Below are 23098 nucleotides of genomic sequence, written 5' to 3'. Positions count from 1 at the left end.
TCTACAAACTTAATATGTCATATCCATCTAATTCTAAAAAACGAAGATTCAATTATACTTTTCTAATAACTGATTTGGTGACCTTGTGTAACTTCTTACGAGGGTCGAGGTGTATTCAGTCAAGCTGTAATATCTGTGCCAAATCAATGTTCATAGCCATAATTATCACTACTAGTTAAGAATTAGGGCAACCTTTTATAAAAGAATTAAGCCAGCCTTAATGACGAAAACATGGATCTAACGACTAACCCCCCTCCAAATCCATAGTAAATGCTAACCCAACTCTCTCTAATTTGATACCCCCTATCTATGTTTCCAGCATTCTATATAATGGAGTAAAAAGATTGATAGTAATTATCACTTAAGTACTGTGATACAGAGTGTTTATCTCTGGGTTGAAGTTTTTTTATAAATATAACTCCTTGGCTCCTTTTCTTTCATTTACAGAAATAATCTCATGTCAAAATATATATATATATATATATATATATATATATATATATATATCGTTTCTTGAACAACTCCTCAAATGGTAATTAGTGAGACATACACTTTTTTGGTAAAGAAGTGAGACTAAATTTACAGATCTAATATATTTTTGGCTGTGTATAGGCAGAAGAAGAGAAAATGAGAAGACACCTTGTGCTAGCCAAACCTTTTTCCCTGGAAGATGAGAATGATTCTGAGCGCACAGCTTCGAATGTCATCCGCAAGATCCTCAGCCTCATTAAGACCGTACGCCCAGGGTCTGATCTCACCACTTTTCAGGTGTAACTCCTTGGGATCCTTGTTGATGTAAACTGATTGCTACATAACAGAACGTCCATTTGCATTTTTTTTTTCTTCTTGAAAACAAACATTGACACTTTTTAGTGAAGAGAGAAGAAAATAAGTTTTTATAGAATAATATGATACTAAGTATTTTAGTGTTTTCCTTGAGAGTTATTAACTACTATATTTGAACGTAAAGTTGCCACCTCAGCTGAACCTACCAAGATCACAACTCCAAAGTTACGGCGAGATGGTCTACAGCTCCAGCGGTAAGGACCTGCTTGGGGAATGCAGCCGTCGCGATCTTCCCATTGAACGGCTCAAATCGGTGGTGACATGGAACATCTCCACACTCCGTCCGGTGGTTGTTGGAATGTCTCCGTACAACCCTGTTCTCGGCGAGACTCACCATGTCTCCAACGGTCACATCAACGTCTTGACCGAACAAGTATTATCATTTCATTACAATTTTTAACAAAAAAAAAAAAGAAAAAATTATCATTTCATTACACTTTGAATTATTGATGGTCTAAAATGAGTTAAATGTTTTACAAATGTTTTAAAAGATTTGGTTTATTTATGTGATTTTCCATTCTAAAAATTATCAAACTTAAGATAAAAACTCCTTCATGATATAAATCGCTAATTTTTCAGGTATTGCATCATCCACCGGTGTCCGCACTTCATGCGACTCACGAGAAGGAAAAGATTGACGTGACATGGTGTCAATATTTCACTCCTAAATTTCGTGGTATGTTATTTGTAGCAGTCATAATGTATTCCGCTACATCCAAATTATCTCAAAACAAAGTTAAATTTTAAATAATCCGTCCAAGAACGAACACAACTATTTCGAGCATGCGTCCAGTTTACCCTAAGACCAAACCATACCATCTCGTATTGGTTCCAAAGTCTAACTTCTGCTGCATGTGACTCATTTAATGGTTCATAAGGTACTTACGTGGATGTTGAGGTAAAAGGTAAAAGAGTTATGAAGCTGCTGAGTCGAAAAGAGACTTATGACATGGACCAGCCGGGACTAGTTATGAGATTCTTGCCGGCGCCGGGAGCTCACTGGGCAGGAAAAGTTAAGATAAAGTGTCCGCAGACTGATCTCGAAGCTGAGTTGGGACAGGTAAAAAAATAGATCAATTAAAGGAAAGATCTTTCAATCTTCCTCTGGTAATCAGCTCTACGACATCTTTGGCCATTGGGACAGGTAAAAAAATGAATCATATGTTCACTACAGCTCTCAAGAATATCATAAGCTGTGATCTCATTAAAATACCATAATGTTACAGAACAGTAATGGCAAAAAATTTGAAGACGGGTAAGCTCGAAGTTATATACAATGCCGAGGAGAATATCACAGGACTCAAACCTCCAATAGTCAAGAATCTGAAGGAGGTAATGGAGACCGAGTCGGGGATTATATGGAGTGAAGTAAGTGAAGGAATACTGAAGAAAGAATGGGAAAGCGCAAGAGAAGCTAAGAGAGCTGTGGAGGAGAAGCAGAGAGAGTCTCTGAAACAGAGAGAAGCTTCTGGTGAGTCATGGATTCCCAAACATTTCTCAGTGGTCAGAAAGGGTAAAGACTGGGATTGCTCACCACTACAGCCCACGGTTCCTCGGGCTCCACTCGTCATCACAAAGGCACAAGAATTCAAGAATTCAAAACTTTGTGTTGATGATAGCTAAAGTTATTACAATTCCATGTAACATAAACCAATCTATAAGAACTAGCGGGGAAATCACAAAATGGAACTCTTATAACCAAAACTTTCTGCTCTAATCGCATATAACGGACTTTCAGTTTCATCAAGAAACATCAAATACCAAGAATAGTTTCAGTTTCTTCAGAAAATTTACAGTATCTTAAAAGATACACCTCTGAGACATATCTGGAACATAATTAGGTCCAAGAATTGTGTGTGTTTGGTTCAAGAATCCTCTCTCAGACAGCTTTGCTTGTGTAGTTTGGGAAGAGGTTGACCAATGTGTCAAGAGTATCGGGATGAAACTTCCTTGCAAACAGATAACAAGGCCGTGTGATCCCATTCCATGTACAAGGCCAATGCAGCTCATCTCCATGCTTTAAAAGCACAAGTAATAGTATCAGAGAGAGAGAAAAGAAGAATAGAGGCTATGAAGGGAGAGTCACAATTGCATACCTCGCCCACGCTGGTGACGTGTACACTCATGTCCTCAGACTGCAGAAGAGAGAAAAGAGAAGAGTATAATAACATGCTGACTGTGACAATTTTCAAGAATCTATATTTTGAAACATACCGTGACATTTTTCATGAACTCTAATGAAATCTCGTTTGCTCCATATGTCTTTGGATGCCATCTTCGTTCAGACCAATCAACATACGTTACTGACCAGTTAGAGATCCCCATGGGATCAATCATCTGAAAGAAGAGCCAGCAAATAAACATGTTTCAGCTTCAAGAAGGCTTAAAATATTGTAAACGATAGAATGTGATGAGGAAATAGCCTCACATTGAAGAATGTTGGCAAGTAATGTTCATCAGCAATGCAGTTCTTGTCAGCTTCTATTCCAGGCTGATATTTATAGAAACTTAATGTCAGAATCAGAACTCAATACGAAGAGGAATGAATAATTGAGTTATATATATCAAAAGATCCGAGATAAAAAAGCTACGGTATGAAACCAAAAATGTTCAGCTGCAGGATAAACTTACTCCACAATACTCGCGGAATCTGGAGTAGTAAAGACCATCGGCCATCACTATAATCGCGTGTTGCCGCTTCATTGTGAACCACTAGCAAGAAAACAAGACAAAAATCACACAACAAAAAGTAATAATAACACAATTTTGTTTCGTTTTCTGGCAGTAGCAGCATACTCATTAAGAGAAGCTCTTAGAGATTTAAGTCTTTACCTGAGCACCTTTTCTAAAATCTTCCCTAGCGATTTCTGGTAGCATGTGTTCCATATGTCTACCAGTCCCATGTGGACCAGGATCCACAAAACTTGAGAAACAGAGAGATAAATGAACATTGTGTCAGTGAATAGTAATGGAATAAAGTCAAAAATTTTGTTTTGTTTTAAGAGAGTAATGTACCTCTCAATGAAGCTAACGTTGGAGTACAGCAAATATCTATAAGTATAGTCAAAAGTATGCAAGGGTATACAGCTGTACAGAAAATAAATTTGATGTGATTCAATCAGTTAGTACAAAAAACCTTAAGTAGGACAATTAAGTAACATTGAAATCATTACCTCTCTGAAAGAAGAACAAAGTGTTGGTTGTCAGGATCTTCAAGGGCACTAACCAGTAACCGCTTCTCGGCATCAACCATCGAAATCCTCCCCCAAGTGACCTCATCACTGTGGATCTCCCGATCAGAAAAGTGACGGCTGATGTGAACTGGTCGTTCCTTTGAAGGGTGGATGTAAATTGAGAACTTGCCTTCATGACCCTTCACAACACCAAAAACACTATCAACAAACCAATGATATGTAGCTAAACATTTGGACATTGCATCAAGGTGTTTGGTTTGTTGTACCTTGAAAAATTCATCCCAGAGCTTCTCAAATGGCAAAGTACCAGGAGTCAAGAACAAGAAAGCGATTTTGGAGTTTTCTGTTATGAAGGGAGGCGTTCTAAGTATGTCTCTAACCACTGCTCGAGCTGCAATCTCCTCATCAGTGAATTTCCTGACATGAACAGGTAGCCACGCGGAGAGAGCATCCTCGCAGCCTCTAGTGCTATAGAGACCATGACACGAGGAGCCTTGTTTTGGATACATGTGAGAACAGATCAGAAGCATGCTTGTCACTGAAACTGTCAAAACGACCCATAAGGGCTTCTTCAGAGATGTGTGGTGGTGGTGGTGACGCGGCGGCCCCTGCAACATCTTCTGCGTCTCACCCATTTGAAACCACAAATCTTAACACCTCCCTTCTCCTTTCTAACTAATAGGCATACAAAGATAGAATCTTTTTTTCACCTCTGCATATACTTCTCTTAGATTGGCATTGCCTGAATGAAAAAAAAAAAAAAAAAAGATTTGGGTTTTATTGATCTAATGAAAAACAAAGACACTCAGGGATTAGTATCTCCGAGAGACACGGAGAGATTAAGTAAAGTTTCAAACTAATCTTAAGAGAAAAAACTCCTTCAGACAGAAGCAATAAGCAAAATGCACGTTGTTCCTATGATTCAGGTAAGTGCAGGACATTCCTCTTAAACTCTCTTTAGCACATGTACAAGCTAAACAAGTCTAAGTCTAAGTCTAAGTGAGTGTTTCTCCGACCAAACTAAAATCACAAGCTACAAATCCCAGATTCAACTTCTTAGTAAACCAAAAAAGATAAAATAACCTGGTGACACTGTAGCGAGCAACATCAGTTGAAAAGAGTCAAAATACAGTTACCTCGAGCTGAATCGAAACGGTATAATGCAGAAAGACAGAATCTTTATACGAACCCAGATCTCAAAAGAGTCGAATTTGATCCTCTTCGTTAAGATCTAGGGCAAAAAAAAAAGAAGAGTGGATTCAACGAATGTGAGAGGGTCAAAAGAGAGAGAGAGAGACGCGAGAGGTAAAGTTTCCTTTTTTGCTTTTAAAGGACACACACTCACAAGTGGAAGACGACGATTCAGATCGTTTTGGTTTCCTTCTTTTTATACCTGAGTACTAGTACTACTACTACTACTTCCCCTGATTCGTTTTCTCTCTCTCTCTCTCTCTCTCTCTCTCTCTCTCTCTCTCTCTCTCTCTCTCTCTCTCTCTCTCTCTCTCTCTCTCTCTCTCTCTCTCTCTCTCTCTTTCTTTCTCTTTGAGTTTGATTGAAACCAAGAAGTCTTCTTCTCCAGTAATTGAATTCGAAACCAAGAGAGAGGGAGAGGAGAAGGACTACAATACATTATTAAACACTTGGCTTTCTATTTTCTCCAATAATTTCTATTAATTTATTGTTATTAAACAAAGTTATATAAAACTCCCAAAAGAATCTACATTGCTATTTTCTTTTGGATTTGAGTTGGCTTCACGACTCTATAACCCTTTTTTTTTTTTAAAAAGATCAAATTTTAATTGTTTAGCCACCTTCTGCTATCATTAAACAAAGCAAAGAGAGTATTCATTTCTATAATGTGGCCAAATGGAAAATAAAACTAGTCCAAGTGGAAGGTATCAAAATAACGAATTTTAGTTCTGTCATCTCACTTCTTGACAGTCGCCGCTTTGTGCCTTCCACGACGGCGAAGGATCTGCTTATTAACACTAATTTATTTTTAATTTTGTCTTAATTTAGTCCATCACTACTAAATTATTCAAATAAAAGTTTTGTTTAGGTTAGGAAGGCTAACCCTTTGAAGTACTTAGAAATGAGTGGAGCTACATGGAACATTGAGGCGTCTCCTAGCATCATGAGCCAAAAACAAAAACGCATATCAAAAGATTAGACTAGTAAAGAGTTGGACGAAATAGTGGGGTGAAAACAGAATATTCGTCTTTCAAGTGTCTTATCATTGGCCCATTTGGATGGTAATGGACTTTTTTTTTTTTTTTGGATCGACAACAACGAGCGTATAGTAGACAGTTTTCTTCTGAAAAATTGCATCAACCATAACCGAAAAAACATGGTTTCAATGGCATTTATTTGTATTTTATATATGACTTAAGGAAATTTCTTTATACAAGTACACAAAATACAAAGAAATTCCCATTTTTTCAAGATTGTGATGGTTAGATTGGATAGTTGTTTGTTTTTTTTTCCTTAAATTAAATGGAAGATAGATACATAACGTCTGCTTGGATATTAATTACTACGTTGAAACCATTAAAAGTGTCTCATTCCATAACATCGCATTCACAGTTGTTTAGAGTATGACCAAAGTCAACCAGTTTTACTTTACAAAATCAATTGGACTAGTTTTAAAGGTAAAAAAAGACTAAAAAGTTTGCCTATAATTGGACTAGGAGACTAGAACCATTATATTTTTGATCTGTTTCTGATCAAATCTATACAAGATAAAATGGTAATTATAGAACGCTGATGTGGAGGGCGATTACAAAGGCGATTAGGGTTTTTTCCTTAGCTATCAAGTTTGATGGTTATGGCGGATCAGCCGCCTCGGACTACTGAGTATGGTACACCGCTGGATCTGGCTCTGCTGTTGGATGTAGAAGGGAGTCAAGGGAGTTCGGTTAAGGTTTTATCAGAAGAGTTAGGCTCCTCCCAAGATGGAGCCGCAACCACAGTTTCAAAGGGTTTGGGTTTGGGTCAAAAGCCATGGCTGAAGGCGGCGCAGAAGCACACATTCACGAAACAAGCGTTTGTGGTAACAGAGATTGAGGGGAAGCAGTGTGTCGTGGTTCCCAAGGATGTGTTTGTTGATGCAAAACCACTGTGGGAAGATTTTGTCACCGGAAAGTTTCTTAATTCAAAGGCTCCCATGTGGGGAAGATTCACATGATAGTCAATAAAATTTGGAGATTGGGAGATAAATCTTCACTCATTGATGTCATTGTGGTTAACGACTTCACTATTAAATTTCGTGTGCGCAGTGAGAGTACCAGGCACATAATTTTAAACCGGGGAATGTGGAGCATAGGTGGTCTTCCAATGATCCTCTCAAAATGGACGCCTTTCGCTGAGGAGGAACAACCAACGCTGAAGTCTGTTCCATTGTGGGTTGTATTGAAGAATATACCACACACCATGTTTACTAACAAGGGGTTGCAGTTTTTGTCAAGTGCAGTGGGTACACCTATACGTTTACATCCAAAAACAGAGGCATGCTCAAGTTTTGACGAAGCACAAATTCTGGTTGAGGCCGATCTCACTAAAACCTTACCCGTTGAATACCACTTGGCTGGAGAAGAGGAGGGGGAGTTAGATATTGTGGTCAAATATTCTTATCCTTGGCTACCTCCTCAATGTAGTCAATGTCGCAAATGGGGACATTTGCAGGCTGCCTGTCTGAAAACTGCTTTGCCAACTGAATCAGAGGTTGTTCCAACGATTATAGCGGTGAAGGAGACAGAGATAGTGGGGACTGCAGACGCTCCTGCTCAGGAGATTATAAACCAATCTACAGAAGTAGTTTTGGGGACGGTTGATGCTCATGTTACTAAAACCATGGATATAGAGGAAGCTCAGGAGTGGATAACTCCACAGAAAACCGGTCATAAGCCTATGTCTAGTTCGAACAAACAGAATACGCTGGTGCAAACTGTTGCGGTACCTGTGTTATCTAACTCCTACTCGGTTTTGAGTGAGGGGGATTAAGATGAGGCAGAGGAGGATGTTGTTCGGGCAAAGGAGGCAGCTCCACCTGTTTCAACACATGTTGGTGATTCTATCGCTGTTCCTCCTGTTCTACCTTCAACTGCACCGGTGTCTGTTGTGCCTGCAGTGGGGACAAATGGACGTGGAGTTAAACCTACTGTAACCCTAAGAGAATCAATCCCACGTGCTTCGAAGATATCTCATAAATATGTTAGCAACCCTTCTACTCAGCCTCAACGCGACCCGAGTAAGTCGGGTACCCAACATTAATTTATGTCGACTTTCTTTTGGAATGTTCGCGGATTCAACAAAATGTCAAAACATTCCGTAGTTCGAGATTGGGTTAAGAGGGGTAATTTTCAGTTTGGTTGTATTTTGGAAACAAGGGTAAAGGAAACAAAAGCTGCAGCTATTCTTGCTTCAGTTTTTCCTGATTGGTCCTATTTAACAAATTACACTTTCAATCGAAGAGGGAGGATATGGGTGGTATGGAATTCCAGTGTCCGTCTTACGCCTTGTTACACAAGTAGTCAGGTGATCACTTGCTCCGTCCTGCTGGAAGGTGCTGAGAAGGAGTTTTTTGTTTCGTTTGTATATGCAGCAAATGGTGTTGATGATAGAAAAGTGTTGTGGGAGGATTTGAAATTTCATCAAGACTCTCCATTGTTCCGTAATAAACCATGGATGGTTTTTGGCGATTTTAATGAAATTTTGAAGGCGGATGAGCATTCACTCTTTGATATCCAGCCTATGGTGTCACCGGGGATGCGTGACTTTCAAGAGGTGGTGCAGCATTGCTCCTTTAGTGATCTGCAATCTCATGGTCCGATGTACACTTGGTGTAATAAGCGTGAGTTTGGTCTCATTTGTAAGAAACTTGATATGGTTCTTGTTAATGATATTTGGCTCCTTGAGTATCAACAGTCCTACGGTGTGTTTGAGGCAGGAGGATGCTCTCATCACCTACAATGCCGCATAATAATTGGGGGAGACAAACCTAAACTGCGACGACCATTTAAGTTCTGTAATGCTTTGGTAGATGATGAAAAATTTCTGCCAATGGTTAAAGATTTTTGGGATGGCTCTGAACCGTTATATCACTCAACTTCCGCATTGTACCGGTTCTCAAAAAAACTAAAAGCACTGAAACCACATATCAAGTTACTAAGTAGAGATCGCCTTGGTAATTTGGAAAAGCGAGCTAAAGATGCATTTGAGCATCTTTGTACCTATCAGATTGACACCCTGCAAAATCCTACAGACCAGACAATGCAAAGAAAGGCGGTTGCTTATAGTAGATGGCTGTTTGTTTCAGGGTTGGAGGAAAAATTTTTAAAACAGAAATCCAAACTGCACTGGCTCAAGGTCGGTGATGGAAATAGCAGAACATTTCACCGTGCAGCAAAGGCCCGGGAAGCAAGAAATGCGATAAAAGAGATTCAGTGTCCGGATGGCAGACTTGCAGATACACAAGAGACAATAAAGCAGGAAGCAGAGAGGTTTTTTCGTGAATTTCTTGGCCATAGGCTGTCAAACTACCATGCTCTCGGTGCGGATGAGCTGTTGTCTTTGCTGCCCTATCGTTGCACATAATCATATCAAACTATGCTGGTGAAGGATGTAATGGAGGCTGAGATACGAGATGTCTTATTCTCTATGCCAAAGGACGAAAGTCCTGGTCCAGATGGCTATACCGTGGAGTTTCTAAAGGAGACATGGTCTGCCATTAAGAATGATTTTGTTGCTTCGGTCCAATCTTTCTTTAAGTTTGGTTTTTTACCAAAGGGCGTCAATACTACCATTCTAACACTTATTCCTGAGAAGAAAGAGGTTAGAGAGATGAAGGATTACAGACCAATTTCTTGCTGCAATGTGACATACAAGGTGATCTCCAAGCTCCTCGCCAACTGGCTTAAACGACTGCTGCTTGCATTTATCTCTCCTAACCAATCCGCCTTCGTCAAGGACAGACTTTTAATGGAGAATGTCCTCCTTGCCTCAGAGATAGTTGCCAATTACCATAAGGATATTGTGTCTCCCCGAAGTGCCATAAAGATTGATATCTCTAAGGCATTCGAATCGGTACAATGGCCATTTTTGATTAGTATTTTCCACACTCTGAACTTCCCGTTGCAGTTTATTAAGTGGCTTGAGCTTTGTATTACCACGGCTTCCTTCTCTGTTCAAGTAAACAGTGAGTTGTCAGGATTTTTCCTCAGTGCAAAAGGGTTGAGACAAGGTTGTTCATTGTCACCCTATCTATTTGTGATGTGCATGCAAGTTTTGTCTGCAGTGCTTGATAAAGCAGCTAAGGATAGGCGAGTTGGTTATCACCCACGATGTAAGAATATCAGTCTCACACATTTGTGCTTTGCAGATGACTTATTGGTATTCACTGATGGGACTAAGACGTCTATTGAGGGTATTCTTCAGGTTTTTCATGACTTTGCAGGCTTTTCCGGCCTGAATATTAGCCTTAAAAAGTCTACACTGTATATGGCTGGTGTCACAGTCAGTGACAAAGATGTGATCCTACACTCATTCCCATTTGCATCAGGAACCCTTCCTGTCCGTTATCTTGGCTTACCGCTTCTAACCAAGCGTATGTCAACCTCTGACTATACACCGTTACTGGAACGCATTAGAGAAAAATTCAGCAGTTGGACAGGGAGATATTTATCTTTTGCGGGGCGTCTTCAGCTCATCAGTTCAGTTATCCACAACCTCACAAACTTTTGGATGTCAACTTTCCGCTTGCCAACAGCTTGTACAAACGAGATAGACAGTATGTGCTCTGCGTTCTTGTGGTCAGGTCCTTCTCTCAATGCAAAAAAAAGCTAAAGTTTCGTGGTCTGATGTCTGTACGCCGAAGGAAGAGGGTGGTTTGGGTCTGCGTTCTCTGAAAGAAGCAAACAAGGTGAGTTGTTTGAAACTCATATGGCGAATGTTATCGTCGAACTCCTTATGGGTGGCCTGGCTTCGAACTTATCTACTCAAACAGGGGTCCTTCTAGTCTCTTCAAGAAAATAGTACCTCCGGTTCTTGGATGTGGAGAAAGCTACTCAAATAACGAGCTTTAGCCGTAGAGTTTGTTCGGTATGAGGTAAATAATGGAAAACACATCTCGTTTTGGCATGATAATTGGTCGCCTCTCGGCTGCTTATTCAAACTTGCAGGATCGCGTGGTACTATTGATATGGGGATTGGTCTCCATACAACTGTAGCAGAGGCACTCACTCATAGACAACGACACCATCGAGTCGAATACCTGAATCAATTAGAGACGGTTCTCACGTCAGTTCGAAACAGAGGACTACTGGAAACAGAGGACATGGTCCTTTGGCGGGGTAACAGGATCGTTTTAAGGCCAAATTTAGCACCAAAGAAACTTGTGAACAGACCCGGATCTCAGGACAGAGGAAACCATGGGCTGCTGGTGTCTGGTTTTCCCAAGCCACACCCAAATACTCCTTTATTGTCTGGATCGCCACGCTGAACCGTTTGACAACGGGGGACCGTATGTTGTGCTGGAATTCACGGGTCAACGCTTCTTGTTCCTTCTACCATGCGTTGCAAGAAAACCGCAATCATCTTTTCTTCGCATGTCCTTACTCCTCAGCAGTTTGGACCGGTCTCATCTCTAAGTTAGTCATGACTAAATTCTCGACATATTGTGGACACTTCCTTGGGGTTTGCAACTCTGTTTTTGTTCCGCTATGCTTTCTAGGCATTGATCTACTCGCTTTGGCAAGAGCGAAATAGACGCCGTCATGGAGAGACACCAGTATCTTCGGATCAGCTTATCAAATATCTTGACAGACAAGTCCGCAACAGGCTGCTCTCACTTAGGTTTGGAGGAGGCCTCACTTGCTGTATGGCAAAGTGGTTGGGTTCACTCTGAGGACACCACTTTCGAAATACACTTTGTAAACATAATTTCTAGTTTCCGCTCAAAAACCTATATTAACTTCATGCTGCACTTGATGTAAACACTATTTTTTTCGAATAAATTTTACATTTTATTCAAAAAAAAATGGTAACTATAAAGTCATGAGAATATCTTCATGAAAAGTAATCCTAAAGAAAGGTCAAGAGCTATGAAAATATAGGAACAATCAACAGTAATTCAAAATCTGTTTTGTGATATAAGGGATGATGAATGATTATTCAAATGGATCCCCCGCAACCCAGGTTTTAGTTGACACCAACTTTTTTATCTGACTTTGGACAGAGCAAATCAGCAAAATATGAGTGCAAGTTTCTACGGCTTGTGTGGGCTCTTTGGGAACACAAACAAAGTCAAAAAGGTTAGGAATTGATCGGATTTGGGTATATGTCCGGTTTTAGCTATGAATCCTATACTCTTTTACAAAAATCAGACACGCTTTTTTTAGCAATTGAATTCAACTTTTTTCTTTTCTTTTTTGGGTTATTTAGTTTATTTTCTCAATAAATGGTTTACTTGAGAATATATTAATTTGTTGTACATATGCTCCTTTTTTTTTTTGTGCAAAGATATCATTTCATTCAATCAAATAACCGGATAGGAGGAGCTTACAATGCATAAAGTTTTAGTCAAAAGGCAAGATTGAAGAAAGTTACAACCATAATTAAAAAGGGATACAAGGGATAGAGAGTTCGACATCGAATCCAAGAGATATCGGAGGCAAGGGCGGTGAAGCACTAAGTGCGCATACGATTTCAAGGGACGTCGAAGCCACACTCACGGACAGAGCCGAAACATGGTGAATTGTCCTTATCTGTCTTATCTGTAGACATTGGGACGTTGAGAAAGGTTCCATGGCCAAGAAGCTCGATGGATTCATCTGCTCATAACCAAGGCAGATGGTGGAATCGGGTTTAAGGTGTGGTAGAGGTTGATTGAAGAGGTTTCAGTAACCACCACTCCAAGGAGGTGGGGTCATAATGTCGTTACTCTTCAGGCTTTGAACTGAGGGACTGATCTTCCTATCTTTGGTGATTTGCGCTTGAACAGACTCAGGAAGTAAGGGAGATGGAAAGGGAAGATTGAGGAAGGTACAGTAATCCCAAAGCCTTAGCGAGGAGATCATAATGCCGTTATTCCAAAAGCTTCGGATAATGGGGCAGATGTTGTAATATAGCAAATGTGAGGGCTCGGTAAAACGGTGGAGAGGAGAGGAGGGTAAGCTAAAGTAGCTCCGGTAACATCCGTTCCTTAGAGACGGTGTCATAATGCCAGTCTTCTTCAAACTTTGGCAAGCATGAGTAATACCCCTATGTGATTCTAATGGCAAAGTTCTCAAATATAGTTTGTATCCCAGAGCAACATTGATTGAATATGTCCCAATTGCAGTCTTCGGACAAGTGGTAACATAGTTCGACACAAATGTAACGTACGGGAGAACAAAGCAGAGTTTGGTACAAACCTGGACTTTTGAAAAATAGCGCTTTGTTCACAGGGCCTCGATGAGAAGAGAAATGGGCCGAAGCCCACTTGGCGAGATGAAGGGTCCAAGAGAGGAGCACCAAAGGAAACTAGGTTTGCGCCGCCGCCGCTCAATCTCATCATCTTCATCGGAGCAAGCACCGATCGTAACCGCTTCGACGGTAGGCTTCTTGAGGGCTCAAGGCTGGATCTTGAAAGATCAGGTTGGGATCCCAGAAGAATAATGGAAAACAACGCCGGCGACGAGATCCAGAGAGGACGGTCTTCAAAAGAAGGCGAGGGGGAACCAGCTTCTTTAGATCTGGGAGAATCAGAAGGACCCTCCTCAGAGTTGAGAGTTGAAACCCCGCTGGGCAAAGGGGTGTTCTCTAGGTTTAGATACGCTGGAGGAACAGGCGGTAGCGTTTGGTATGAGTGGAGGTTTGTCGTGACAAGCCTCTCAGCTTTCACAGTGGAGTTTAAGCCGCCGTTTAAACTAGGTCTTGCGGAGAAAGGTTGAGATGATTGAGTAGTGGCCAAAAAGACATTAAAAGCAAGATTTTCAGGAATCAAGAGACGAACGAGGGACAAGAGTCTCGACGCCGGCAAGCAAAAGCTTTACCGGCGTCGGAGATGGAGGTTACGCAAAGGGTCTCGATAGTCGGAGGAGAGAGAAGGGAGACTGATTTATTCGTATTACAGAAAACTTGTTTCTTCTTGTACATATGCTCATAGTTTTCAAATATGTTGTTGTTTCGACATTTCCTCACATATTAGAAAAAAATATCAAGACACTACAATGAATTTATTAAGCATAATAGTAACTTAGGTTGCATGGAAACAAAAACAGATATCTGGAAGAGAAACGTTTCAGAAACGGGAAACGATTTTTTCTAAGATTAAGAAATAAAAACGTTTTGGAAACGTATGTATTATATGTATATACATAATAAAACACTAAACATAAAACCTATATATCAAAAGAAATATTTGAAACAACACAAATTTAAAACATAAATATTAGATAGTTGATTTAAAACATTAATAAGATTATATATTTATTATATTATGAATATCTATTTTCAATTTATTTTATTTATTAAGTTTCTAAGCTAAAAAAAAGTTTTCGTCGTATTTTCAAAACGAAAACGGAATTTCCATCTTATTTCTAAACGAAGATTTATTGGAATCATGTTTCCATGACTTGTTTCTGTGAATTTTCCGTTTCTGAAACGTTTTAGAAACGGGAAACATACCTTAAAAAGAGTTTACATGCAAAATAGATAGTAACTAATTATCATAATTCAAATTTACAAAACTATTTTTTTTGTTAAAATAACCATGATATTTTGTTTACAACTATTAATTTAAAGTAAGCTACAAGACTTCTTAATCACTAAAAAAAGTCTTTTTAAAATTATTAAGAAGGATATATTCAACTTGACATTTTAAGTGATTTGTGTAAAAGTTACAAATCATATGTTATTCAATCATGGATTTTAAAAAGTCTCCTGAAATCCACTGTTATTGAACTGATGATTTAAAAATCTGCTTTAAAATTCACTGTTATTCAAAACAGTTTGTGGATTTGGATTTTAATAAGTTTTAGGGATTCCGGAGGATTTGAGAGGATTTGTTTAGTTAAAAATATAGAAATCCAAATCTCATGGTTTTTGGTGGGATTTGAAAGAATTTTACCATAAATCATATCAACTTTCCTAAAATCTATCAAAATTCCAAATTTTCTGAATCTCATCAAATTCTCCAAAATCATTGTTTCAATACACCCCCTAAGTCTTTTAAACATGATTTTGTTAATATTACTACTCCTTTTTTTTGCTATTTAAAAAAAAAAAGAAAAAAGAAAAAAAATAGGATTGGTTAAGAGAGATAATGGTTGGAAAGAAAGTCAAACTCCATAAACTTCGCGGAAAAAGAAAGGATGCGTAATGGTGGAAATATATGGATTTTTATTTTTGCCATTACCGGAATAAAATCCAAACATTTAAAAATCAGCACTGACTTAGGGCTTGACTGGTTCAAACGCTACGGTTGCGGTTGCGGTTGCGGGAGATTGCGGAAGCGGGCGATTGCGGTTTCAAACGTTATAAAGCGTTTTGAACGACTGGTTTAGCGTTTTAAAATTGGTGCGTTTGCGGGAGGTTTACGACTGGTTGACCAGCGGGTGCAATAGCGGTTAGAACATAATAAATGTGATATATAATATAAAAATGTTTTAAAATATCAAAAAAAAATTTAAACTTGATTAATAATTAAAAATCATAAAAAAATACAATAATTATTTAGAAAAACAAATAAAATTCATTGTGAAATGTTTATTATTTTATGCATTTGGTCTATCACCAAATATTGCATCAAGTAATGTGACAAATGGCAAAACATGTGCTTGATACCGTGGATCTTCTGGATTATTTTTATAACTATGATAATAATCCAGAAGATCAATGCAGATTACTGCTTCAATAACTTGGTCATCTGCTTCTATTATTTCTCTGACTGTGTTCAACTCCATGTCACTTCCTTCCTGTAACAAATTAAATTCTTGTTACATTTTGACTCTTAAAAAGCATCCGCTTGCATAATAAATGAATAGAAAATATTATATTGTAAAGGCCAACAAAAACTGAAGTCAAATCAAAACCAAAGACAATCCTCAATGTCGTAAACAAAATGCAAACAAGAAATAAAAATTCCATGAAAGATTAACTCAACAAAACCAAAGCTAATCATCAAGCAAAATCATTACGAGACTCCTTGGTTTGTCTCTTTAGAAAAGGTAGCTTCTCGTCATCTGGGAGAGCAAGAAATAAACCGCGCACAACATCATTTGTTGCAATAAGATCAAGAGATGCCCAATAAAGCTCCGACATCGGAACCAGATCCGGTACTGCCCTCACATGTTTCACAACAAGAGCCATTTGTTCTTCAGTTGAATTTGTTGACTGAGATTTTGACTTTGCATTTGTCATTTGCTCCAGAATATCATTTCGGTCTTCCATAGTAGTAGCAATACGGTCGAGCGTCGAGTCTACTGGATTTTGTTTACGCTTTCGGTTTCGACTTCTTTTCTCCTGAGTGTGCGTAGAAGATGTCTCTTTGGATGCAAATGATGGTTCCGCCTCGGAATTTGGATTTGCAGAGTTTTCCCTCGGAATTTGTGACATCCAATCTGGGTCTTCTGTTTCCATATGATGAGGTTCGTTCTCACGCATCATATCTTCTCTCTCGTCTTCTTCGTTTGTACGTTCAGTCTCACTTACGTCAACTAATGGAGCATGACGATTTACACCACGTCTTGGTTGCCATGACTCCTCCACCACAACCGTTTCATCTCGGAAGACCACATGAAGAAGCGGTATAAACCGCAGTGGGTGCGACCGGAGTCTCGAAGCTTCAGGATAAGCCTTATAAACCAAAAACAAAATTCCAATCAATGAAAATACAAAACAAGAAATTAATAATTACACAAATATGTGGTTACATACCTTAATTTTATCTTTCCACCAATGATCAGGGGCATCAAGACTTCCTGTCCTTGGATTAACTCCGAGTCCAGTTGCTCCAAACGTGATTTTACGATATAGTTCATATTGCCTCTTTAAAGTATCAAGTCTATTCTTAATTTTGTTCCAGTTTAAGTTTAGTGGAAATTCCTTTCTAAATTCTGTAAGAACGTTTTCTTTTCCTTTCTCACTCAAACTTTTGCCTCTGGAATTTCCAGCTTGTTTCTCTAGCGTTATCAAATCTAACAACAAACGAGTCATCTCGTCTGACCAGGTAATTTTCTATTCGAGAAAACAAGTTGAGACATATATTCAATCACCAAACTCAAAACAATATATAGAATGAAAAAGATGATGCTATGAAAAAAATAGAAAGAGTTACACATATATAACATATAATGAATGATAAAAGAGATTCAATACTTACGTTTCCATCTTGATTTTCATCACCTTGGGTTGACGCCATAACTTGGAGGTTTGAGAGACTAGGGTTACGGCTTGGTTAGGGTTGAGAAGGTGATAAACATATATAGAAGATAGAAAAAAATTTATCGTTGGTTTTTTTTTTTTCTTTTTTTTTTTTTTATTAAAAATTATTCCAACCGCAATCGCCCGCAACCGCAAACGCTTGCGGGAATTAGCTTTTGGAATTCAATGGTTGGGAGCGATTGGAAGCGACTGAAAGCGATTGGGAGCGTTTTGTGTGATTGGCCCCAACCGCTAGCAACCGCCCGCAAACGCAAACGTAGCGTTTGCGGGAGCTAGCGGGAGAACCAGTCAAGCCCTTAGCCAAAGATGGTCACTTTAGGAGTATCATATCATTCATTTCTCTCTCTCCTCCTTCCTCCCTCCTTGTCTCTCTCTCTCTCTCTCTCTGAGCACCAGAATCTAGGGTTTCTTAACAGTGAATCTTTTTTGCTTCCTCCTCAATAATCGTCTTCTGGTAAGTTCTCAGTCAATTTACTCACCTCACTCCCCCCCCCCGTACACCCCTTCTGCTCTCTTTAGCTCTAGGGTTTTTTCTTTTTATTTGGGATTCAGTTCCGTTCCTTCTACTTACACTCTGTTTCCTCTCTCTCTCTCTCTGCCTCTCTTTTGGGTTTTGCTCTTTTTATTGTTTTTAATCTTTACCTAATGCGTGGACCATTTACATGGTCATGTATATCTGCTTCTAAGCCTATTGTCTTAGACTTTTAAAGGTTGTGCTCTTGTTTGTTCTCTGTTCTTTACTTTAAAAAGTTCTAAACTTGAGAACCTATGTGTGTTATTTGCTTATTTTCTTGTTTAAATTTCATTATTTTTCTGGTGATTTTGATTTCATTGGTGATAAATTTGTGTAAAAGGGATCTTTTTTTCCCTTTCTTCAGGCACTTGCGTTATAAAGGTCCCTTCTTTGGTGTAGAAGAGCAATACCCTTTGGAGAAATGGCAACTGAGAATCCTATTAGGATGTCCGGAAGCAATGAAAGATGGTCTAATTCTCGGCAGGTTTCTGTGCCTAATCGAAGTGGAAGTGCTCCACCGAGCATGGAGGGATCTTTTCTAGCTGTGGATAATCTATTGTCAAGACAGGCCGGCTCTGGTTACACCGTGACTACTCATTCTTCTAAACACAGCCTTAACCGCATACCGTCTCCACCGATTTATTACCTTACTGAGTATAATAACTTCACAGACAATCGTGTAGGTAGATTTAGAAGTAACAAGGGATTGAATAAAGTTAATTCTCCCAATCATTTGTCCCAAGGTACACTTTCTACTCATAAAGAAGTGTCTGAGGATGAAAGCTCCCAACAGTTCTCTGTTAATAGTGTTTCAGATAAGACTAATGGGTTGGACATTCGTCTTTCCCCTGGTTCTCAAGGTTTGGACGATTTCAGGCAGGTTCGGCTTCGCTTCCTTACCTTTAGTACTCATTAGTAACTTGTTTGTGAGTAGTGAAATGTCATTCTTTAGCTTTATAATGACTTTTAATTGAATCTCTTTTCATTGCAGGATGATAGTTCTTCTAAGGCGACCCCTCAACATAGTCGGTCTAACTCTTCAAATGGTGAAATGAATACAGCAGATGAGGGTGGTAACTTCTCGGAGATATCAGATGATGTTATGGTTAAAGATAATGCTGCTTCAACGACGAATGGTTCCACTGGCACTGAGAAGAGTCCTGATGAATCTGCTATCATCTCTAAAATGAAGAATACTAACATATCTGGATCCGGAACGGCTAAATACCCGCGAGAACCAAGGTATACAAGGCCAGAAAGGCAGCTGCACCAACAACCAAATAATGCAACTTGGATTCAAGGTGGCGGCAAAATGGGTTCTCATGGTGTAAACGATGCAGTTACCGGGACTGGACAGTTCCATTATGGACAACCTTACAAGTTCTCGGGTGATGGTCAGCCTGTGCTTCAGTCTTCAGGTTTTACGCCACCTCTTCTTTACACTGCTACCCAAGCGGCGTATATGACTTCACCAGCTCATGTGTATAACATGCAGTGTCCTGCCGCTTATTCTCCTCAGTATGGTTATGGACCATACACCAACATGATCCCTCAGTTTATGCCTGGATACCCTTCCCATGGTTCTGTTCCACTTATTGTCAGTCCAGATTTTATTCAATCTGGGCCAAGTGCGGGAAGTGTTGTCCACGGAGGTGAAATGCAGTATGCGGGACAACCTTCTTTTCCAGATCCTATGTATATGCAGTATTGTCAACAGTCATTCGGGCAGATGGAACCGCTGGCTCCTAGGAACCACAAGATTGATCCTGAGTCTCAGAAAGATGATCCGAAGTTTCTTGGACAAATAAGAGGGCCAAGTAACTCTAGTATGGGTAGAACGGGAATGGGTGTAAATTATTATGGAATCCAGCCAAATATGGGGATTATGGTGCAGTATCTTCCTACACAGCTCGCCCCTCCTCCTTCACCTGGTCCTGTTCCCTATGTCGAGGCATATCCTGGATGGCAGCAACAGGGGAGCTTGGAAGGTGGGAATGGCCCACGGTTGTGCAATTTTCTTGAAGAGCTGAAATCTGGGAAAGGCAGGAGGTTTGGTTTATCTGACATCACAGGACACATTGTTGAGTTCAGGCATGTTTTTATCTGTCTTTTAAGATCCTTGTGTCTTGTCTTGGGTTTCTTCCTGATCAGATGATAACAATCTTGAGTATAATCTTGTTTCCTTTCAGTGCTGATCAACATGGGAGCCGATTCATTCAGCAAAAGCTTGAAAATTGTAATCCAGAAGAAAAAGCAGCTGTCTTTAGAGAAGTTCTTCCTCATGCTTGCAAACTAATGACAGATGTGTTTGGTAATTATGTCATTCAGAAGGTTTGTTCCTATTTGATCCCATGTCTTACAGTTTATTGTTAGACTCTTACCACTTTTATTGATTATTTGCGATATCTGTTTCAGTTTTTTGAATACGGAAACACAGCACAGAGAAAGGAGCTTGCGGATCAACTCATGGGGCAAATAGTACCACTTAGTCTGCAGATGTATGGTTGTCGCGTAATACAAAAGGTATAAAAGTTGCTACCTATTGTTTGGAATTGGAACAATTGACTCGTGAGTGAAACTTTGTTGTGGTGTTAGGCTCTTGATGTCATAGAACCTGATCAGAGAGTTCGTTTAGCACGTGAACTTGATGGGCAGGTCATGAGATGTGTTCGAGACCAAAATGGAAACCATGTGATCCAGAAATGCATTGAGAACATCCCGGCAGACAGAGTTGGGTTCATGCTATATGCATTCCGTGGTCAAGTTTCCTCTCTCTCTATGCATCCCTATGGTTGCCGTGTTATACAGGTACGTAGCACTTAATTAAACGGTCTTTCCTTCTCCTGTTCTTGGTTTCTCTCGTTGTTACTCATGAACCATGCGTCCTCACATTTTCTTTTTCCTTCTGTATAGAGGCTTCTGGAGCGTTGCTCACATGAGCATCAGTGTCGCTTCATTACCGAGGAGATATTGGAATCAGTATGCGTCCTTTCTAAGGACCAATACGGTAATTATGTCACACAGGTATGTGTACCATCTAAACTTACATAACATTAACTGAAGTCAAATTAGACCAAAATCCCACTTCAAACCAACATTGCTATTTTGCAGCATGTCTTGGAGAAAGGAACGTCTGAAGAAAGAGAGAGAATCGTGAGAAAACTATCAGGGCACATCATGCAGCTTAGCCTACATAAATTTGCATCAAATGTTATAGAGAAGTGTCTGGAGTATGGTGGTCGAATTGAGCGTGACCTCATCATCAAAGAGATTGCAGGGGCTGACGAGAGCTATCATAGTTTATTGGTGAGAGCTTGTGGACCAAACCTGATACATTTTCTTCTTTTAACTGATTGGATATTAACTGTAAGCCACTTTTAACAGATGATGATGAAGGATCAGTATGGAAACTATGTGGTGCAGAAGATATTCGAGACATGTACAGCTGATCAGCGTGCAACATTGTTCAGCCGAGTCAGAATGCATGCATCTGCATTGAAGAAATACACATATGGGAAACATATTGTTACTAGGTTGGAGCAGCCCTTTAGTGAAGGTACTAAAATTCCTCAACTCTAGTCAAGTTCGAATAGGCAGGTGTACAATCTAAATTCTTTGGAACAAAAAGGCTTTCCTCCTCTTGATGTTGTATAGGCTGAAACAGGGCGAAGTAAACTATTAGACTTTCTATGCTAGAAATAAGCGGTGTAGCACAAGACTGATTAGTAGACTTTAAATGATTGGTATATGGGATCAAGAATGACAAAACTTTGGTTGTTGTTTATGCAGAAAATCAAGAATCGAGATGATGAGTGGCTCTTCTGAGTTGAAGGTAGTGGCTGACTCAGATTTACTCAATACAATTTGCTTTCCATGAAAGTTGGATATTCATTGGGGAAGATTTTAGATGATTGTGAAGGATGTTTACTTGGAATATTTATGATAGCATAGCCGTTGTGATGATTGTGTGGCATGTTCGTAAATATTCATAAATGTATCAGTAGTTTACTTCAGATTTGTTGTAACCGGCTTGTGGATTTTTCACCAAGACAATTCGAAACTTTCTTTAGACAGTATTACTACCGAAGCCAAATATTACATGCTTATCGTCAATAAGGCCTCCCTCTTCAGCAATTGTCTCATTTGCTCCAGAATTTATCTGTTTTTCAGCACTCTGTTTTGAGGAAATAACATTTTTCATTCTTCTACTAAGACTCTTAAGAGGAAGCCAAAGTATGATATGATCGAAAGAGAAACTTGTCATTACATAAGAATTTAAAGCAATGTAGCATAATATCACACATGACAATAGAATAAACACACCACAAAAAAATTGGAAGCTCAAACTAAAACCTCCCAAGTTACTATTTCCATCTTAACCAAAGAGATGGAATCCAAAGTCTCCTTCCTCTTCTGATTCTTCTTTCTTCTTTTCATCTTCCTTAGGGGCAGCTGCAGAGTCACCCGCACCACCTCCACCTCCACTCGATGCAGCTCCTCCAGCAGAGAATCCACCACCAACACCACCTACGTCACAAGAAATTGATTCTAAGTAACAACAATAACAAGAAATTACAATGCAGAAAACAACAAGGCATTCACTCATCATCTTGACTAAAGTCATGTAAACTAAAGTCAACTACTAAAACAGAGTAGGGTTGCCAAATTGCATATTGATTGATTAGCTATTATTTCAAAGCTGTAACCTTTTAGGACTTAGCGTGAAGGACTTAGTTATAAAATGACGCAAAGTCACATTTGATGCAATAACAAGTGTACTATAATGAGCCAAAGGATTACGCTTTACAAGAAACCAGCTCAGTAGAGACTAGAGAGTACCAATTCCCTCACAGTGATTCCAATCTCAAAATGTAAGCTTGAAAGAGCAAGAGACACTTATATATATATATATATATATACCTGGCATACGGCGGAGGTAGGGGAGACAAGAGAAAACGAAGACTGAACGCCACCGGATGAATCGGCGGAGAGAGCAGCTTGGACGAGCTTGCGCTGGAGCTCGTAGGTAGATGAGGCGAAAGCCTCAAGGTCTCCCTCGTGTTGCTTCGCGGTCCATGATCCGCTGCCGTTTCTGCACAGTGCACACGAACGTGAATACTCCCAT

General features: G+C 39.5%; 4 protein-coding genes and 2 pseudogenes across 8 annotated transcripts; 3 read left to right on the top strand and 3 right to left on the bottom strand.

The window, feature by feature from the left end:
* The first annotated feature begins 612 nt into the window (after positions 1-612).
* Positions 613-2469, top strand: LOC104722371 (oxysterol-binding protein-related protein 4A-like; annotated as a pseudogene). The gene is made up of 5 exons (XR_015572437.1): positions 613-768; positions 971-1219; positions 1426-1522; positions 1725-1990; positions 2073-2469. The product of XR_015572437.1 is annotated as an oxysterol-binding protein-related protein 4A-like (transcript).
* A 53-nt stretch (positions 2470-2522) lies between these two features.
* LOC104722370 (glycosyltransferase BC10) lies at positions 2523-5687 on the bottom strand. Of its 2 annotated transcripts, XM_010440523.3 has the most exons (11): positions 5386-5687; positions 5177-5271; positions 4307-4782; positions 4020-4219; positions 3862-3933; positions 3679-3769; positions 3478-3558; positions 3275-3337; positions 3061-3183; positions 2943-2981; positions 2523-2863 (listed from the first exon to the last, which is right to left on the bottom strand). In XM_010440523.3, exons 3-11 carry the CDS (start codon positions 4673-4675, stop codon positions 2726-2728), a joined length of 1176 nt encoding a protein of 391 aa, XP_010438825.1. In that variant the 5' UTR covers positions 4676-4782; positions 5177-5271; positions 5386-5687; the 3' UTR covers positions 2523-2725. The 2 variants fall into 2 exon arrangements, with proteins under 2 accessions (XP_010438825.1, XP_087331411.1); XM_087475285.1 differs by having other exon boundaries at positions 5177-5636.
* A 2664-nt stretch (positions 5688-8351) lies between these two features.
* LOC109127245 (uncharacterized) lies at positions 8352-9632 on the top strand. Its single transcript, XM_019231799.2, has one exon. It carries the CDS (start codon positions 8352-8354, stop codon positions 9630-9632), a length of 1281 nt encoding a protein of 426 aa, XP_019087344.2.
* A 5734-nt stretch (positions 9633-15366) lies between these two features.
* On the top strand, positions 15367-22049 carry LOC104722369 (pumilio homolog 6, chloroplastic). 2 transcript variants are annotated; one of them, XM_087473396.1, is made up of 11 exons: positions 15367-15474; positions 17760-17913; positions 18338-18853; positions 18965-20064; positions 20163-20304; positions 20389-20496; positions 20569-20781; positions 20887-20997; positions 21085-21279; positions 21358-21529; positions 21763-22049. In XM_087473396.1, the coding sequence occupies exons 3-11, from the start codon at positions 18395-18397 to the stop codon at positions 21780-21782; spliced, it is 2520 nt and encodes an 839-aa protein (XP_087329522.1). In that variant the 5' UTR covers positions 15367-15474; positions 17760-17913; positions 18338-18394; the 3' UTR covers positions 21783-22049. The 2 variants fall into 2 exon arrangements, with proteins under 2 accessions (XP_087329522.1, XP_087329523.1); XM_087473397.1 differs by having other exon boundaries at positions 15391-15474; positions 18314-18853.
* Positions 16052-17330, bottom strand: LOC104762888 (uncharacterized). Its single transcript, XM_010486288.2, has 2 exons — positions 16953-17330; positions 16052-16871 (listed from the first exon to the last, which is right to left on the bottom strand). The coding sequence occupies exons 1-2, from the start codon at positions 17229-17231 to the stop codon at positions 16197-16199; spliced, it is 954 nt and encodes a 317-aa protein (XP_010484590.1). The 5' UTR covers positions 17232-17330; the 3' UTR covers positions 16052-16196.
* A 139-nt stretch (positions 22050-22188) lies between the features above and the next one.
* Positions 22189-23098, bottom strand: LOC104722368 (large ribosomal subunit protein P3z-like; annotated as a pseudogene). The gene is made up of 2 exons (XR_015571533.1): positions 22894-23098; positions 22189-22500 (listed from the first exon to the last, which is right to left on the bottom strand). The product of XR_015571533.1 is annotated as a large ribosomal subunit protein P3z-like (transcript).

This window comes from Camelina sativa, chromosome 11 (assembly GCF_030686135.1).
Source record: "Camelina sativa cultivar CO46 ecotype springtype chromosome 11, ASM3068613v1".
Taxonomy (NCBI): domain Eukaryota; kingdom Viridiplantae; phylum Streptophyta; class Magnoliopsida; order Brassicales; family Brassicaceae; genus Camelina; species Camelina sativa.
Note: the sequence above shows the minus strand (reverse complement) of the source record. Positions and strands in the feature narration are given on the sequence as shown.

What these genes read in the sequence shown, in the direction of transcription:
- LOC104722370 (XM_010440523.3), bottom strand. Translation starts at nt 4,675, where the DNA reads ATGGGTGAGACGCAGAAGATGTTGCAGGGGCCGCCGCGTCACCACCAC. An exon ending in AACGTTAGCTTCATTGAGAG is followed by an intron (nt 3,770 to 3,861) that starts GTACATTACTCT and finishes CTGTTTCTCAAG; the next exon opens with TTTTGTGGATCCTGGTCCAC. An exon ending in AGTTCATGAAAAATGTCACG is followed by an intron (nt 2,982 to 3,060) that starts GTATGTTTCAAA and finishes TCTCTTCTGCAG; the next exon opens with TCTGAGGACATGAGTGTACA.
- LOC104762888 (XM_010486288.2), bottom strand. Translation starts at nt 17,231, where the DNA reads ATGACTCGTTTGTTGTTAGATTTGATAACGCTAGAGAAACAAGCTGGA. An exon ending in GGTGGAAAGATAAAATTAAG is followed by an intron (nt 16,872 to 16,952) that starts GTATGTAACCAC and finishes TTGGTTTATAAG; the next exon opens with GCTTATCCTGAAGCTTCGAG.
- LOC104722369 (XM_087473396.1), top strand. Translation starts at nt 18,395, where the DNA reads ATGGCAACTGAGAATCCTATTAGGATGTCCGGAAGCAATGAAAGATGG. An exon ending in GTTTGGACGATTTCAGGCAG is followed by an intron (nt 18,854 to 18,964) that starts GTTCGGCTTCGC and finishes TTTTCATTGCAG; the next exon opens with GATGATAGTTCTTCTAAGGC. An exon ending in GTTGTCGCGTAATACAAAAG is followed by an intron (nt 20,497 to 20,568) that starts GTATAAAAGTTG and finishes TTGTGGTGTTAG; the next exon opens with GCTCTTGATGTCATAGAACC.
- LOC109127245 (XM_019231799.2), top strand. Translation starts at nt 8,352, where the DNA reads ATGTCAAAACATTCCGTAGTTCGAGATTGGGTTAAGAGGGGTAATTTT.